Raw genomic sequence first — 15,629 nt, 5'->3', positions numbered from 1 at the left:
TTCATGTGGAGGACTTGTGAGCTTCTACCTTCTGCCAAGTTAAGGTTTGGAATAGGCTTGGTTCACATTTTCAGGTTTTTGCTGACAGTGGAGATATCAATGCAGGCAATGTTGCTGCGGCACTATGTTTGTTTCCTTCTTGTCTGTAGACATGTCTAAGAATAGAACCTCACTTTCTGCTCTGTTAAGACTTCCTGCCATGTGTTTTTTAGCCTTGGCCACGGAACGTAAATAACCATTCAGGTCCAGAGTTCACCACTGTAGAAAGTTCACCTACAGTAGCTTAAACTTCCACTGTTCTCTGGAACCACAGGTACTGACCTGATATGCCGCTGGTCATATTCCCCCCCCCGTGACATTTCTTTCCTTAAAGTAATCAAATTGTTTTCCTGCACCACAAAAAACCCCCACCAAAAATAAAGAAGAAAGTTCACATCTGGTTAGTTGTTGTTTTCCACAAAATACACTACAGCTTCAACCAGCCATGCAATGGTTTTCCAGTTTCGCCTGGAATTCGAAGCATTGCGTATTTCTTTTTAATTCAGAAAAGTGGGCAAAACAATTGTCTATAGAGCTTTTGTTATTGTGTTTTATTTGATTATTTATTGGTTTTATGTTCAAGTTTATTAAACAAAATTTATTGGTACAATTTTAAGACCTAGACATTTTGAAAAGTACAGATTATTTCTGGAAAAGGATGACACACAATACATATCCTATTACATTTTATAGGAAAATTCCTTAATTTTTTTGTTTTGTTCTTTTGTTCAGATGTCTTGAATTCTGCCTCTTTCATGTTTAGTTTTTTTAAAGATGCATATTTGAAATGAGCATAAAATTCAGTATTTTACCCCAAACAACTTTACTGATTGTGATGAGTGTGAAATAGGATTATCGTTTAATTGGAAGTATCATATTGTTATATTTGATCATGTGATCAAGAGAACTTCCTCAGTCTTTTGTTTGTTTATGCCTGGTATAACATTGTAATTACAGAATCATTCAAGCCTGATTTTTTGTAATTTTTCTTATTGCAAATTTTTGTCCATGGAAGAATCGTTAAACACAGGTTTCAATCCTTCAGACCCTTTTTTACTATAAGAGACCTTTTTTGGCATTTTTAAACAAATTCCTGACTCTAAACAGTTTAGCCTTTATGTGTGTTATATATATTAATTGTCAGTCATGTGATTTGCAACATGCCTCACAGCTGTGTGTAGTTGATTGTTATTGTAGTGTAGTTAAAAAAGCATAAGCCTGTTGCTTTTTCACTGCATGTTATCTTTTGATGTTATTTTATGTTTGATATTTTAAATATTGTTTTACATTGTTTGTTGACAGAGCATAGATGAGTAGGTTAATGTGGAAAAGCTGACGATGAGTTGTTATAAAAGCCAATAAATAAAACTCAGAAACGGCTAGTACTGTACTGTATGTGTGACTTGCGTAATCGCTTTTCTCAGGGTTTAGCGTGAGAATTCGATGCGCCAAGTGTGGAGAGTTGGCTTTTTCAGTCCTGCTGAATTTTAATCTCAGTACTTTCACGGAGTTCTGTTTCATCACACTGTACTGTGGAAAACATATTTCCAATTTATACTGTATTTTAGTTGCTTTTGTCGCAACAGAAAGTAATGGTTTCACTTGGTGGACACCAGATGTAGACATTATATGATGTACAGTATATTGTATGTAGTTTAGTTATTATTCATGTTTTTTCTGATTGTTTATTATTTTTTCTTTCTTTACCTTTTTTATTGAGTGAAAGTTATTGGTGTCATCAGCTTTCCTCATTTTAAATATTCTTATAAATGAATTTGTTGTGTGTTTCTTTCTAATGGATAATGTGGAAGTGTAAAACAGTTATAGGGAATGTGGGAAGCTGACTAAGGAGTCCTTAGTATTTTACAGCATCTCGTTGTTGCTTTAAAAAGGTAGAGCTGGCTCTTGAGCTCTACTTTCCATACTTCACCACATTTTAAATTTGTGGACTCCATATTTCTTCTTTGTACCCCTGAGAGAAGTTTGTAATACATCTGTGGAACTGTCCTTCTTGCTGTCATGTAAGGTAAACCAGTGAGTCCCATAATCACTGTCAGAAGCACTTCCCTTTGTTATGTTGTTTGTGCACAGAAATTATCTCTAATGAAACAAAAATTGCCCGTGATGTTGTATTTTAAATTTCAATGCATTCTTCCCATTTTTTCCAGTTCGTTTTTTATACGCTGTAAAATACAATTCCAGTCATGACCGGTGCTTGTTAAACTAAGTATGTTATTCTCATCTGTGGAATGAAAAACAAAGAAAAGCATTTATGATTGTAATTAGGTACTGTGGAATGTATCTGTCATATCTTATGTCCATCTAAGCTTGTTGAGTTCTGTATTCAAACGTCTGCTATAGTGAATAGCCTTCCTAGATGCTTTCTGAAACAAAGTCCTACCACCGCAGTCATTGCTTCAGAGGTATTAAGATGCAGACTTTTCCCAGCTCACTAGGACCAAATATTGAAGAGATTTTGGTGGAATTAAGGTGGCATTGTGACATGATTCCTTAAACTCATGGTCTTCTTGCTTCAAAAGGGTTGTAGATTTTAGTGGACTCTTTGAGGAATGTTTAGGAAAGCCTGAAATTGGTGACTATATAGACAGATAAATAGTACCCATTTTTTCTCTAAAGTCTTGTCCCATTTTAATTGTAGCTACAAGAGCAGTGCACCTGAAAATACAGTAGCTCTCTACAAGTCAGGAGTTTAGTGTTATTGAACTTAAGACTGGCATTGGACAGTATTAAATGTTAATGAATCTCTGTTATTCATGTAAAGTAAATGGCAAACAAAGTAGGTTAGAGAAAGAATTATGTCTTATTTTGTATTACTCTTTATGAAGGTTTTGTGGTGTACAGCAGTCAGTTTATTTCAAACTTATTTGTTTCATTTTCCAGACATCAGCAAACAAGCTCAGAAAGGAACAATCAAAAGGGAAAAGGTGGTTTTCCAGACAAGAAAAATCATCTGACCATGCTGTCACAGTATTTGCACCAGCAACATGTAGCTTAACCACACTTATTTCGTAACAATAATTTGTGCAAATGAGTACAACTAGCTGTAATCTAAATGTATCTCAATCTTATCTCAATTTCCATCCAGCCTTGTAAAAGAGTTAGACCCATCAGCAAAAGTGGTCGTGCCTGAAGCTGTCTGTTCTTGATGCTGATTGTGCTGCTTTCACTGGCAATCTAGCTGTGCAGCTTCTGTAGGAGTGAGACAGCAGTCAGGTGTCTCTGAAGCTTGCAGCTTCTGTGCGCTCTCAGGCCAAGATCACTGATGCACTCCCACATACTGTAGATGTAGAGGTGCTTCCTGAGGCCCTGACAGCCACGGCTCTCTTAGCTTTGGAACAGCCCGTTCCCAGGTCTCTGAACCCTTCACTGGTTCTTCGGATTCGATTTTCTTTTCAGGTCTTTCTTCTCTGTATCTGGGTCTGTATTGCCCTATGGTATCGTATCACATGGAACAGGGAGTCACGCTGTGTTCTGTCTAAGCTGCGTGTGTGCACAGCTGAGCAGAAACCTTTAAGGCCCCTCACACAAAACAGGCCAGGTCAGGTAACAGTTAAGGAAGTAAAGGATTTATCTAAACCTCACATTAGAGAGAGAGAGAGAGAAGGAAATCATAGGAGAAAAAAGATACACCAGGAATAGGACAATAGAATGATGGTTGAGGCCTTAATTATTTTTAAAATAATTAAGTTTTTTTAGTAATTTGCAACAGCTGTTAAACACTTTCTGCAGTTACGGTACCTGGAGTGTTCTGATCTCTTCTCAAAAAGCCCTCTCAGCTTTTGATCGGTCCCAATAGAGACTCACTCACTGACTTTGTCATGGCCAGTTCCTGTATGAAAGCACTTGTTTCCGAAAAACAGTTGACTAAGTGACCCCTTTGTGTGTCTTGCAGCCTTTCAGTGTTCAGCACGTATGAGTTTCTAAGAAATGAATAATTGAATGTACTCCATGATTCTGTTTTCAGTGCCAGCATTACATTGTTGTTTTAACATTTCATATCCTTGATCTCTTCTTTCACTGGGAATTTACTACATATAGTTTGCTTTTCAAGGGATTGAGAAGAATGGTCTTAGACTTTGTTAGCCTGAAAGTTTACTAGCTGCCACAACAGGATGAAAATGAATTTCTGTAGTTGCATTTTCACAGATTACCAAATTGTAGCAATGCATGTTTTTTTCGGCAGCTGACCGGTTGCTGCAGTTTCTGTTTTGCTGTAGTAACATACCGTATGGTGCATCTTATCTATTAAATCCCTCAGAGTTTGCACATCTCTTAATGTCACAGTTTTATTCACTTTGTTTAATTACTCAATAATATTGCAGCCTATATTATTTGTTCCAAGGTGATGTAAAACATTACTAAAATATAAATTGAAAATTACTGAAAAGAGTAATGCTTGTCTTTTTGTGTAACCTACAGTGTGATAACTAGGAATTTTTTTACACATTTCTACATTAAAAAGAGGTACTGTATGTAGATTGGGTGTGCTACTGTGTCAATAGTTCATTGTTCTCTTTTTCTTTCAATGTGGTGGTTTACTTATGAATAATGATCAAGTAATTAAAAACAAAAAGAAAATTATCAATTATTTATGTCAGCATCCCTAATGGAGGAGTGAGAAATTCTTTCACCAGTTGTATCAACGGGGGCTTTTTTGATAGGCTGTGTATACTGGAATTTAGCCAGGACACTCGAATTAGCCTCCCTGCTCTGAGAAACAGTGCCTAAGATTTTAAATGATTATGATGACAGAATCTGACTTTAATGTCTCATTTGAAGAATGACACTTCCTACACAAAGTCCAGTGGTCATATGTTAGTTTGGAAATTTTCTTGCCCGATGGTCTGTCTACACCACTAACAGCAGCAACATGATTTCCAAGGTGTTTCCCATCCCAGAACGTGCTCAGTTTCTCAAAGCTGCAATACTCAGGGCAGAGGGTGGTACCACTGCTTTGATGTGGGTGAAAAACTGAAGACATACTCCTATTGCTTGTCCCATATGTAATGCTATGCTAGAATACCTTAAGAAGACAGATAGGATACTTTTAAGGAAGGATAGGTGGAGTGTAGGTCTAGGTCTGGAATGAAACCCAGGCAGGGTATTTTATTTTGTATAATAAAGAAACCTTGCTTTGTGATTGCATAATCTTGTATTTAGCATCACATTATCTTCCCTTATTAGCTGATCAGAACATAATAAAAATTTAATCCTGAGTGGCTGAATTGGAAAAGTGCTCTTCCACTCTTGAGTTGTGTTCTACACTCATGGGTCTAGGCCTGTCATATACCTAGCCTGAGGTACTGTAAGTATGGGATTATTAGCAGTGCAACATATTTAGTAGAAACACTCTTACAATTCATCGTTATAGAGTAACTAAGCCAGTAACTAAGTCAGTGCAAGTCGTGTATTTATGTGACTAAAGCACTAAATAAAATATGAGTCAAAAACTTGCCACGATATAACCTTCCAAAACATTTTTTTGTCTTCTACAAAATAAAAAAAAACTGTAGTGTAGTAAATATGAAAGGCTTAGTAATCACAGTGTCTTATTTTAACATATGTAGTGGAAACACTCTTACAATTCAATATGGAGTTACTAAGCCTGAATGATATACGATTCAGTGTCAGCAAATGTGCCATGGTTTAGTTGTGCCTTGATAAGCATCAATCTTCTTGTTGAATTAAAATTTATTTTCATATCCCAAAGCATAAAAAAGTATATTATTGAAAATGGACTACAGTGCTGGAAGACTCTCAGAAAGCGTCTGCTCCTTTAACATCACTTCCAAAATGCAATGGGGCGATGAGCTGTCAATTTAATGTTCCAGATTTCTGCGGAATATGGGAGAACAAGCGATAAATAGGTCAAATGAGTCAAACTAATGTCAGGCCAGCTGTATATAATATTTTTATTTTTCCCGAACTGACTTTTCGCAGCGTGTAGTTGGCTGCCAAGTTTAAAACAATATTTACAGAAATAAAAATCTTTAAACAGTATTACTGTTTTGTTTAATGGATATGCATGTGAACGCGTAGGCTCTATGCTTCCCGCGTTTTCAGCTTTCCCTCTTGATGGAAGTGAGCAGAGTACCGACTATCCACCAGCACTGCAGAGCTGTGTGAGCTCTCCTCTGCGCGGACTGTTGGCTCTCGAGTCAAAATAAATCAGTCACAATTAAATCTTTTTTTTGTCTCGGTTTTCCCTGCGTTTTTGTTTAAGGGGTGGATCTGTCCCAGATTTGCCATTGCTACCTCTTTGTTTTGAGCCCAGTCCAAGAAAAGATACAAATCCCTTTTCCTTCGCCCAACAGTCAACAACGACATTATGTAGGAAGAAAAAGAAGCTGATTTACTATAAATAAAAACAGAAGAAGAATACATAGATGCATGAATCTAATTTTTGTTCTCTTTCCTTCCTTGCATTCCTAGGTTTTCACAATCAGAAGATTTTTTTTTAATGATTTATTTCATATTTGGAATACTTTTGTATTTGCATGGGATTTTCCGTATTTGTCCTTGGGTTTTTTTTTTGTTTAGTCCAAGTCCTGAAAGCTTTGCCTGGATTGCAGGTTTCCAGATTTCCTGTCTTGTATTGTGTCTGATTGAGGATGCTGGCATCCTTTCCTTATCCCAGAGGGAATCTTGCACAACTCTTGCCTTGCTCTTTTCCACTGTCTGAAGACAGCATTCCATCCTGACTGTGATTTCCAAGCATACGCTACACACCTCGGGGACTTGGTGCGCTTCCATTTCTGCAGATGTACTACAAGACAAACATTTCTCATTTGCGTGTTGTAACTACATCAGTAACTGTAGATGTCTCCTGCGTTTGAAACCTTGCTCTGGTGTGTGATGCGGGAGGAGAAGACTGCCCTAATGTTGCCCTATCTGGCGAATGTGAATGCTTCAGCACATTTTATTTTCCCAAAAATTAATTTACCCAGCATAAGAATTTGAAAATATTTCACTGAGTTTTCTGGCCATTTTTCTTCACTGTACATGCAAGACGTCTTAGTGTTTTTGCTTACAAGAAGATGCCTTCCATTGCTTCTTTTGTTGAATACTATCTAATCTGAAATGTTATCAGGTATAAATGTAGTAACTTCCATTTCTCAATTGAAATAAGGAAATTGTTTTAATTTAACACATCCTTTTTTAAAAAAACTGGTCCACGTTTAGCTATTGTCCTGCAGATGATCATTTTGATTAAAGCATTTTGCCCTAAATTTGACTTACTGTAGTTGCATACAGTACAGTAAAACCATTTAAGGAATCTGTCAAGCCAAATGTTTTGTAATAATCAGTACTCAGTGTTTAGTGAATATGAATACTCATAAGAGAGGTTTTCTTAAAAGCCATTTTATCACAGTTGACAAGAATCTGGATGTTCTTCCATATCTTTTGGAAATTTTTGTGGCAGGCCTCTTGAAACATTAGCTTTTAATGTGATTTTTTATGATGAATTTCAAACCCTTTTCAATCAATATACTGGCATCGGAACGATATGTTCTTAGATTTTGTGTTTGATGATATTGCACTGGTTTTATCAACCTCCTGAAATTTAATTTGGTAGAAAAGTGGGGAGAAATTGCCAGATCATTCAGCAACTGTGTTAGCAGCAGAAGAAGGCAGCTGTATTTCTCTTTGAAAAGATGGAATACAGTGTGTGTGTGTATCCCAAGTTAAATACATTAAGTGAAAGAGTATGAAGTGTAAAAGATCTTTGATGTGCAAAATACATATAAACAGACTTAAAAACATAGGAAAGCAATGTGTTTTGGTTTCCCTAAGCATTTGCTTTATTTTTTTTGCAATAAATTTAAAGGATGAAGGACCACTGATATACAGTTCTAATGGTACAGTACAACCTGTTCATCAAACCAGTTCTGGCATAAACAAACTCATTTGCTCTACACAGTTATAAATTATTATACCTAAAACGAATTTGATTTACGTTAATTGGCCAATTATTTTCTGATGCTTTCCCCTTCCTCTTCATAAACCTACACCTATTTTTGTCCTCGTGATTTTTTTTTTAGGAAATGCAGTTGACTTTTGTATCCATTATCCAGAAAGTTCAACATTCCTCACTGTGCTGGTATAGTTTGGTTTTGTGCAGCATTACAGTACATGGATTAGTGGGCGCTGTCCCCATACCAGACGTAGTAGCAAAAAATCACATTTCTTTGCTAATACATTGCCCTCATGAGTTCAAGTCATGGGCTTTAAATCTTTATCGTATACAGTATATGTTTAATTATAGTCGCATACAGGAACATAGGTAGCCTTTGGTGCTGGTTATGCCTTTTCATGGGTGTGTGTCGTGTCTCTGTTCGGTTTCAGTTTTGCCAGCCAGGCGGATGGAAGCTGTCCCGGGAGAGGAGACCGCCCACTTTCTTCATGGTGGTTCTTACCGACATTGATTCGGACAGACACTACTGTGCGTGCCTGACCTTCTTCGAGGCAGAGATCAATCTTCAGGTACTGTAAGCCATTGTTCACCCAGTTTTAGTCATCGATCACCTCTGTAGCCTTGTTGGAGCCTCTGGATCTCTTCTGTGTATAAACAAATATATGGGTATACCAGATGCACGAACTCCTGGTCTACAAGTTGCATACTGAAAGCTCTTTATATCCTGTCAGACATCGAGATAGTTCCCTAATTCTACCAAAACAAGTTTTAGAGCTCAAAGGGGTCTGTGTGTTGCATGTCTTGAATGTAATGACAAATGCTAAAATTGGGGGTAGAGGTGTGATGAAAGACACTTTGTAAATTTCTGCCCATCTTTGGTACAGTAAAAACGCAGATCTTTGAATTTTCTTTTTCTCCTGGACGAACACGCCTTGTTGTCCTAAATAAAAATACAATAAAAGTATTGTTTGCAAATGCATAATGAGGATACAATTTTTACTCTATACCCTAAAACACAGAGGCCCCTTATCTTTGCTTTTGGTCAGTTATTGATCCAGCAAGAGGCAAGGATCTCAAAGTGGGAAAAGGAAATGTGGAAAGATGGCTCTTTTGAGCTCAATAACTGCCCAGAATAGCAGATCAAAGAAGCTACAGACAAACGGAAATTCCAGACTGTGCCTCAAATACTTGGCATGTTATTAATCAAGGAATGAGTGTTTGCATTTATGACATCAGCGCTGCGGGTTGGCATGGCAAATATTGGAAGTTGCAGTTCTTACGCATTTAGTTTTGCATAATTATTTCATAAAGGTGCTTTTATGATTTGGTTTAAAACTAATTATCAGACGTGTTTCTCCACATTTGATATATGAATCGCAACAGTAAGGAGATTGTAAGTAGTAGCCTCTGAAACTCCAAATATGGTCTGGCAGTGTGAGTTGAGTAAACTAAAAGGATGGACTCTTATCTAAGTTCAGTTGTGGAGAGAAGAAAACAAAATTTTAATTTTAGCTGAGTGGTTATGATTGTTTTACACTTTGTCCAGAACTATGAATCACAGTGAACCATCATACTACTGCAGCCCTGCTTTGGATTGTTACCTTGTTATATCTACTGTACAATTCTCTCCCTTGACTCAGTGAAACACAGCATAAGGATAAGGCTAACGTTCTGTTTAGATTTGCAGGTTTTATGTTTAGTTACTGGATTTATTGTCATGCTGTTTGTTATTTAATAGTGGTTAAATGTTGACTGTAGCTGAATATTATCTATCACCCTAAAGGGACACACATTTTTCAGATGACTTTGGTTTAGTTTAAAAGGCATTCCATGACTGTATTGTTTATCTCTATACTTCCTGTTGTTTTTCTGTAGTCCAAAGATAACAATAGAGATGTCATTAGAGGAAAATTCTGTATCCATCCATATCCGTTCTTGTCTGGTCATTAACATGGAATTCGCTATACATGCTTGCTCATAATGAATTACATTTACAGTATGTGGCCTGCCATCCCCAAATCAGTCATAAATAATGTCTTCATTTAGATATGTCTGCGAGCCATTCTAAGCATATAATGTCATATTTCAATCTCACATCTCAGTTTTCATTTTACGGTTGAGTTTTAATATTTTTGCTTAGTTGTTTTTATTCACCTGAAATACGTGCAACTGCTAAAGCAACAGTGTAGACTCTGAAGGGCACTTCAGACCAGCAGCTTAATTTCAGCTTAGTGAGGTTTTTGACGCGGAAGATGCTACTCAGAATTATTTGGATAATGAAGTGTTTGCTTCACTTCAGTTAACCTGCTTTTTTTGTATCATGTAATTCATCAGTTGTCATTTTTGTAATGTGACTTGGTATTGATTAAAATTGCTGGTCTATTACAGCAGCATGTTGACAACAGTGCAGATTTCCCTCTTGTGAACTGCCTTTTTTTTTCCCCCAGCGCTGGTGTCAGATGCGTGCTAGTTTTACTTAAATAATCTACAATTTTAATTAGTTTACCTTGCCTTTCACTGCTTATAAATCTCTTCATTTTGTTCAGCCTCCTCTGTCAACAACAGTTGCTTTTTTATTTCTTTTCTAATTTAAGGCATGAATATCCTTGGAGGAAAAAGCAAGCAAAAAGATCTTGCTTGAGGAAAAAGCAAGCAAAACAGATAAAAATGCAGTGTGTTTTACACTGGAAGACTTTTAATTGCTTTGAAGGTCAGGCTACAGCTCACCCAGTCTCCAGCACCTCTGTCATGTGCTGTGATAACAAACAGCTGGAAGACTCCCCGTCAGTAGCATTAGTGTGCTGCCAGCATGAGCTAACAAGGGATCAAAAGGCAGGGTTATCACTGGCCACAGTGATTGTTTTCTTTTCTTGTATTTTTATATGTTATATTCTGTCTTCTACGACTGCCTTACGCCAATGAAATCAAAACATTGCTGATGAAATATGAAAACCCTAACCATCACCAGTTATTTAGGCCGAGTCTTGTCTAGAGCCCACAAGTGCCAGTAAATCTGGATTATCAACATTATAATTTTTTATTTTCGTTATTTGTGATGATCCATCATATATGATGCCCATTAATGCTTCCAAACGGTGGGCAGCCTGTGATACTTTGCTTTCTTTTGTTCACACCATGAACTCTAGATTACTGTAGCAGAGAGCTACACAGCTTCTCCCAGAGGGCCAGAAGGTTTCTGGTTTTCTTTCCACCTGAGCCATTAACTACCTTATTGAGCTCATTATTTGCTTGGGCAAGTTGAAGCTTCTCATTGTTCTTATGAAGCTGTAGATTGAGAGAGAACTAGAAACCCGGCCAGCAGTGCAAGATAGCGTTTGTGAAGAAGAATTTCCAGAATTGTGGAAGGCGCCACATTTGAATGAAAAAACACCCCAGAATCTTTTACAAATGAATTACAGTGTATGGTCTCCTTCGTCTTCAGTTTGCATATCTTTTGGTCAGCTTTTCTCACCTCTTATAAAATACAAGGTGCTTCTAAAGGTCACTGGCCTATTCACCTGCATTGTGAGACCTGCACTGTGCAGCAGTGATCTGTGGTTCAGGTACAGAGGAGAATGAAAGCATGCACCAGAAGGAACTGCACTTGCTCAGTAGGAGAGAGACATGTGTCCGTGATGGGTTGCTTGCATGGAAAGAGATGGGAATGTGTTCCTCAAGAGCCCATTGTGCTTAATTTCTTCATCGATTTTAGTGAAGCAAACATTTCAATAGGCCAATTAATTCCATGAATCATTCTATGATATACATGGTAAACTGCTTTTTTCAGACAGAAGTCCCTAAAGCTCTATTGCATTATTGGGTAATTGTGTAAAATCACACACTACGGATTGTCCACTTCTAATACAAGCTCTAATCTCTTGCTTTGTGATAACAGAGGCATGAGCCTGTCTTGGAATAGAGTACAGACTGAAGAATCTGCTAGTTCAGCACAGGCACAGCTATAAGCATTCTGTTTTTAAACCCGAAAGGCAGTGTAACTTTAGTTTGTAGAGAGAGTAGTTTTCTAGGATGCTTTTCTGCCAAAAAATGCTATCACACATGAACCACAAGAAGAATAAATTATTGTTATACTGGCACCATTGTTTATTTTAAGTAGGTAGCTGCGTCATGCACACCTGAAGAAGGCTTCACAGCCAAAACGTAGTTATTTTCTCCTCTTTTCCGCATGGAATAAACCTTTACCTGTTCCTTTGCAACCTACGCATGCTGATGCAGCTACCTTCTTAAAATAAATCATGGTGCCGGAACAACAATAATTTATTCTTGCTGTGGTTCATGTGACCTTGATAAGATGATGGAGAAAGTTTTGTTAATATTTCATTATATTTCTCCTGTATATGTAGTTATTTCTAAATGATATTCTTTTACCATGTATTGAATACCTTTATCTTTAGCTGAAAGAGTTTTTCTGCAGTATATACAGTATGAATTTAAATACTATATAGTTAAAAAGGGTATTTTGCATGTGGGGTGTCTGCTGTACTGTACATTTGAAACATGAAACCAAACATTCCTTTTGATTGCATTAAAACAGTTCTACCTGGCAGTCAGTTTAGTTGGTGACTTTTAAAAATATATGTTTTACTGTATATAGTTAATAAGGGTGATGACTCCCAAACAGAAATGAACTGTGACCATTAAAAAGACTTAAGAAGATTTGATGGAGGTGTCTTTATTGCAAATGAGATTACATTTAAGATGTCATTTTAACACTTGCTGAAACAGTGAACCAAGAAGCCAGTTCTTTTAGTAAATGAGGAATGCTTATGTTTTAGATGTAATGTAAAAAAATTAAATAAGAAAATCCATCACACTTAGCGAACTCTTAAATTTCTGAACTTAAACTTGGTTTGAACTTAACCAAAAATAACCATAATTAGGGTCCTCTCTGAGGGGATGAATTAAACCAGGCAAATGCCAAAGGTCACTTCCAGGGAAATAAAAACACTGATGAATAGTAAATAAGCAACACACGATTGATGGTTAATTCTGTAAGTTTGACTACAGACCATTTTTTCTTCTGTTTTTCCTGCAAAAAAGTCTTTAAGTTCTGCATTCCAGAATGGCACAATTATAGATTGTTAAAATACTTTTAGTTATCTGCACCAAATTATTTTAATGGACTGCCGTTCTTTTGGAAGTCACAGTCAATGACATGTTTTTCTTCAGCTTTTCAAAGTGGTAGGTTGGCCAGCTCCCAGTTCTTTTTTTTCCCCATGCTGCGTTCAGCAAAACCTTCAACCAGTGACAAAAAAGTTTGGTTTGTTTTCCCACAGATGTTGCTCTGATTTTCCTGCAACAATATAGAAGCATGCTGTCAAATCTCATAACTCTCAAGGTATGTGTAGCATACATTATGCACAATCTTCTGAATCACAGTGCCTGGAAAAAATGCTTATTTGTCTGAGCAAGCTTATGAATGGGCTTGCTGAGAGCAAAACATGAGCCCAGTAGTCCACAAATCCCTGGTCTCAGTCATGGAAACATATTAGCATACTTGAATTCAACAAGTATTCAGAAAACAGTGGTGCATAACTTAATCAAAAGGTCTGGTGGCCTTGAATCAGCCTGGGATTTTGGGGGGTAATTGCTATGTAACATCAGCCCCAGAGATGTACTGTACTGTAGTTGGCACTTCTGAGCTTGCAGCATTGTCATTCCGAGTTGTATGAGTTCTTCATTCACTATTACCTGGTGGTGGTGGAGGGGAGTCCACATTACCTGTAAAACGCTTTGAGTGGAGTGTCCAGAAAAGCGCTATATAAGTGTAAGCAATTAATTAATTATGATCTCTGAATTTAGAAGCTGTGTGCATTATAGAAAATGGCGGGAGGCTCAATGGTGATTTTTTGATGAGGAAGCTGTGTGCAGTCAGCATCCTTCTGGTTCATTCTGCTTGCAGAGTAAAGAAGAAAATAACTGACGGTTCAAATTTTAAGAGACCTTATCAAAGGTGTGGACGTAGTAATAATTCTAAATAATAGTTAGCGTTATGTTATATACAGTAGCGACTTTAAAAGTAGCATCTTACAATAAAAAAGGTTATAAGGATAGCAAATTTGCACTTTTGCAAGTGAGAAACAGTACTGTACAGTATTATGATACGTTATTTTCTATATGTTGTATAGACATATACTGTACATGTTGTACTAATGCATGTTATACTGAAATCTATGTTGGCACATGAGTTGCACTCAGATGTCCTAAGATGAAGATAAACAGTAATGAAATAATTGCTGGAAAACACATCAGCATCTTTGTAAAGGAGAGTGACCTAAAAATAAAGATCTTTGTAGATATCATTTCTGACATCTGTACTAACATAGTGTGGTCCATTAATTTGACTGTTGTTAGTAACCTTGTGGCTGGACATACTGTACAGTATCATGCTTTGAATTTGTGTGTTCGCTAGACTTTTCTTTGCCACAGGTGAATCAGAGTAAGAGCTGAATGTTAGTGGGAAATTAAAATACTTTTTCATATTCTGTATACAATATAGTGTAAAGTATAGTACAGATCTTACACAGAACTTACACTTGGGCTGAAGAAATTCAATAGAAGAGTAGGAGTTAGCAGTAAGGTAAACGTGTTGTCAGTCGGTGGTGTTCTAGCACACACTTTGCAAAAGAAAACAATTTCCAGCTTCAGCAGGTTATCAGCTGTTGTCAGGTGTGCAGTTCTGTAGTGTTCAGCCCTTTTAGAATAAATATTAATCAGGATTTTTTGATGATGTTTTCCCATGTTTTCTTGTCTCCTGCCAGGAGATGGCAGTGTGCTTTGTTCTCTTGTTAACCATGAGAGACAAATTGAATTTAGCTTCTATAGAGGAGACCGACCACTTATTGTAAATAAATTTGGCCAGTCACTGATATGGTGACTGTGGTGGTCCTTATATTTCTCCTATTACCCCGTGAAATGACTACTTGTTTTGCCTAACCTGGAGCAAAATATCTGAATTTCAAAACACCCATTTTTTATTTAAAGGAAGAAAGAAAAACTCCCTTTCCCCCTCATTTGCACATCTCAGAATAAACATTGGACAAGTAATATATTGCAGATTGTTTTAACAGGACCAAGAAAGGATAAATCTGTGCTGATGACTTTGAACCTTAAAGATTACCCTTAATGTCACAGTAATTTATTTCTTCTGTTCCTTATTTCCTGTGGGAAATTATTCCATTCATGTTGCTCTTATGAACAGCAAAACTTTACTTAATGGACATTATTGCCTTCTTCTGACAGTAATAGACCCATTTAATAACACAGTGACAAGGTTAATTTAAAATGTCTTCTTTCGTTGTTTATTTTATTGATAAGTAATTATATTCTCATTAAGCCTACTCGTGGTAGTGAATGTTTGGAGTCAAGGCTGTTTGGTGTCTCATTAAATACAAAGTCTTTGTCAGTAGAATTATTTGTGTGTCTAATCCATCATAGAGTTGTGTGCCTCTAGATACAGTATAGTTCAAATGATTATACTGGCTAAATGAAATGCTTCATTTTTAAGATTTAATTATATTTGGTTACTTTTTTGTGAAAATATTTGTGAAGGTGATAATTACCCCTTTGATTCTATAAAATTCCAGTGTCATGCCTATAATGTGTACTGTACCTAATACCAGAAATAAAAAAT

At 36.7% G+C, this 15,629-nt stretch overlaps 1 protein-coding gene across 2 annotated transcripts in view; it reads left to right on the top strand.

The window, feature by feature from the left end:
• The window catches only part of sbf2 (SET binding factor 2), a 141,608-nt gene that overhangs the window by 47,996 nt on the left and 77,983 nt on the right, over window positions 1–15,629 (top strand). For both annotated transcript variants that reach the window (XM_088934914.1, XM_088934913.1), the window contains exon 3: window positions 8,407–8,544. In XM_088934914.1, coding sequence (XP_088791040.1) covers window positions 8,407–8,544 — 138 coding nt within the window. The remainder of the gene's footprint in view (window positions 1–8,406; window positions 8,545–15,629) is intronic.

This window comes from Atractosteus spatula, chromosome 16, assembly GCF_055471065.1.
Source record: "Atractosteus spatula isolate fAtrSpa1 chromosome 16, fAtrSpa1.hap1, whole genome shotgun sequence".
Lineage (NCBI taxonomy): Eukaryota > Metazoa > Chordata > Actinopteri > Semionotiformes > Lepisosteidae > Atractosteus > Atractosteus spatula.
The sequence above is the reverse complement of the archived record's forward strand: the minus strand, read 5'-3'. Positions and strand labels throughout refer to the sequence as shown.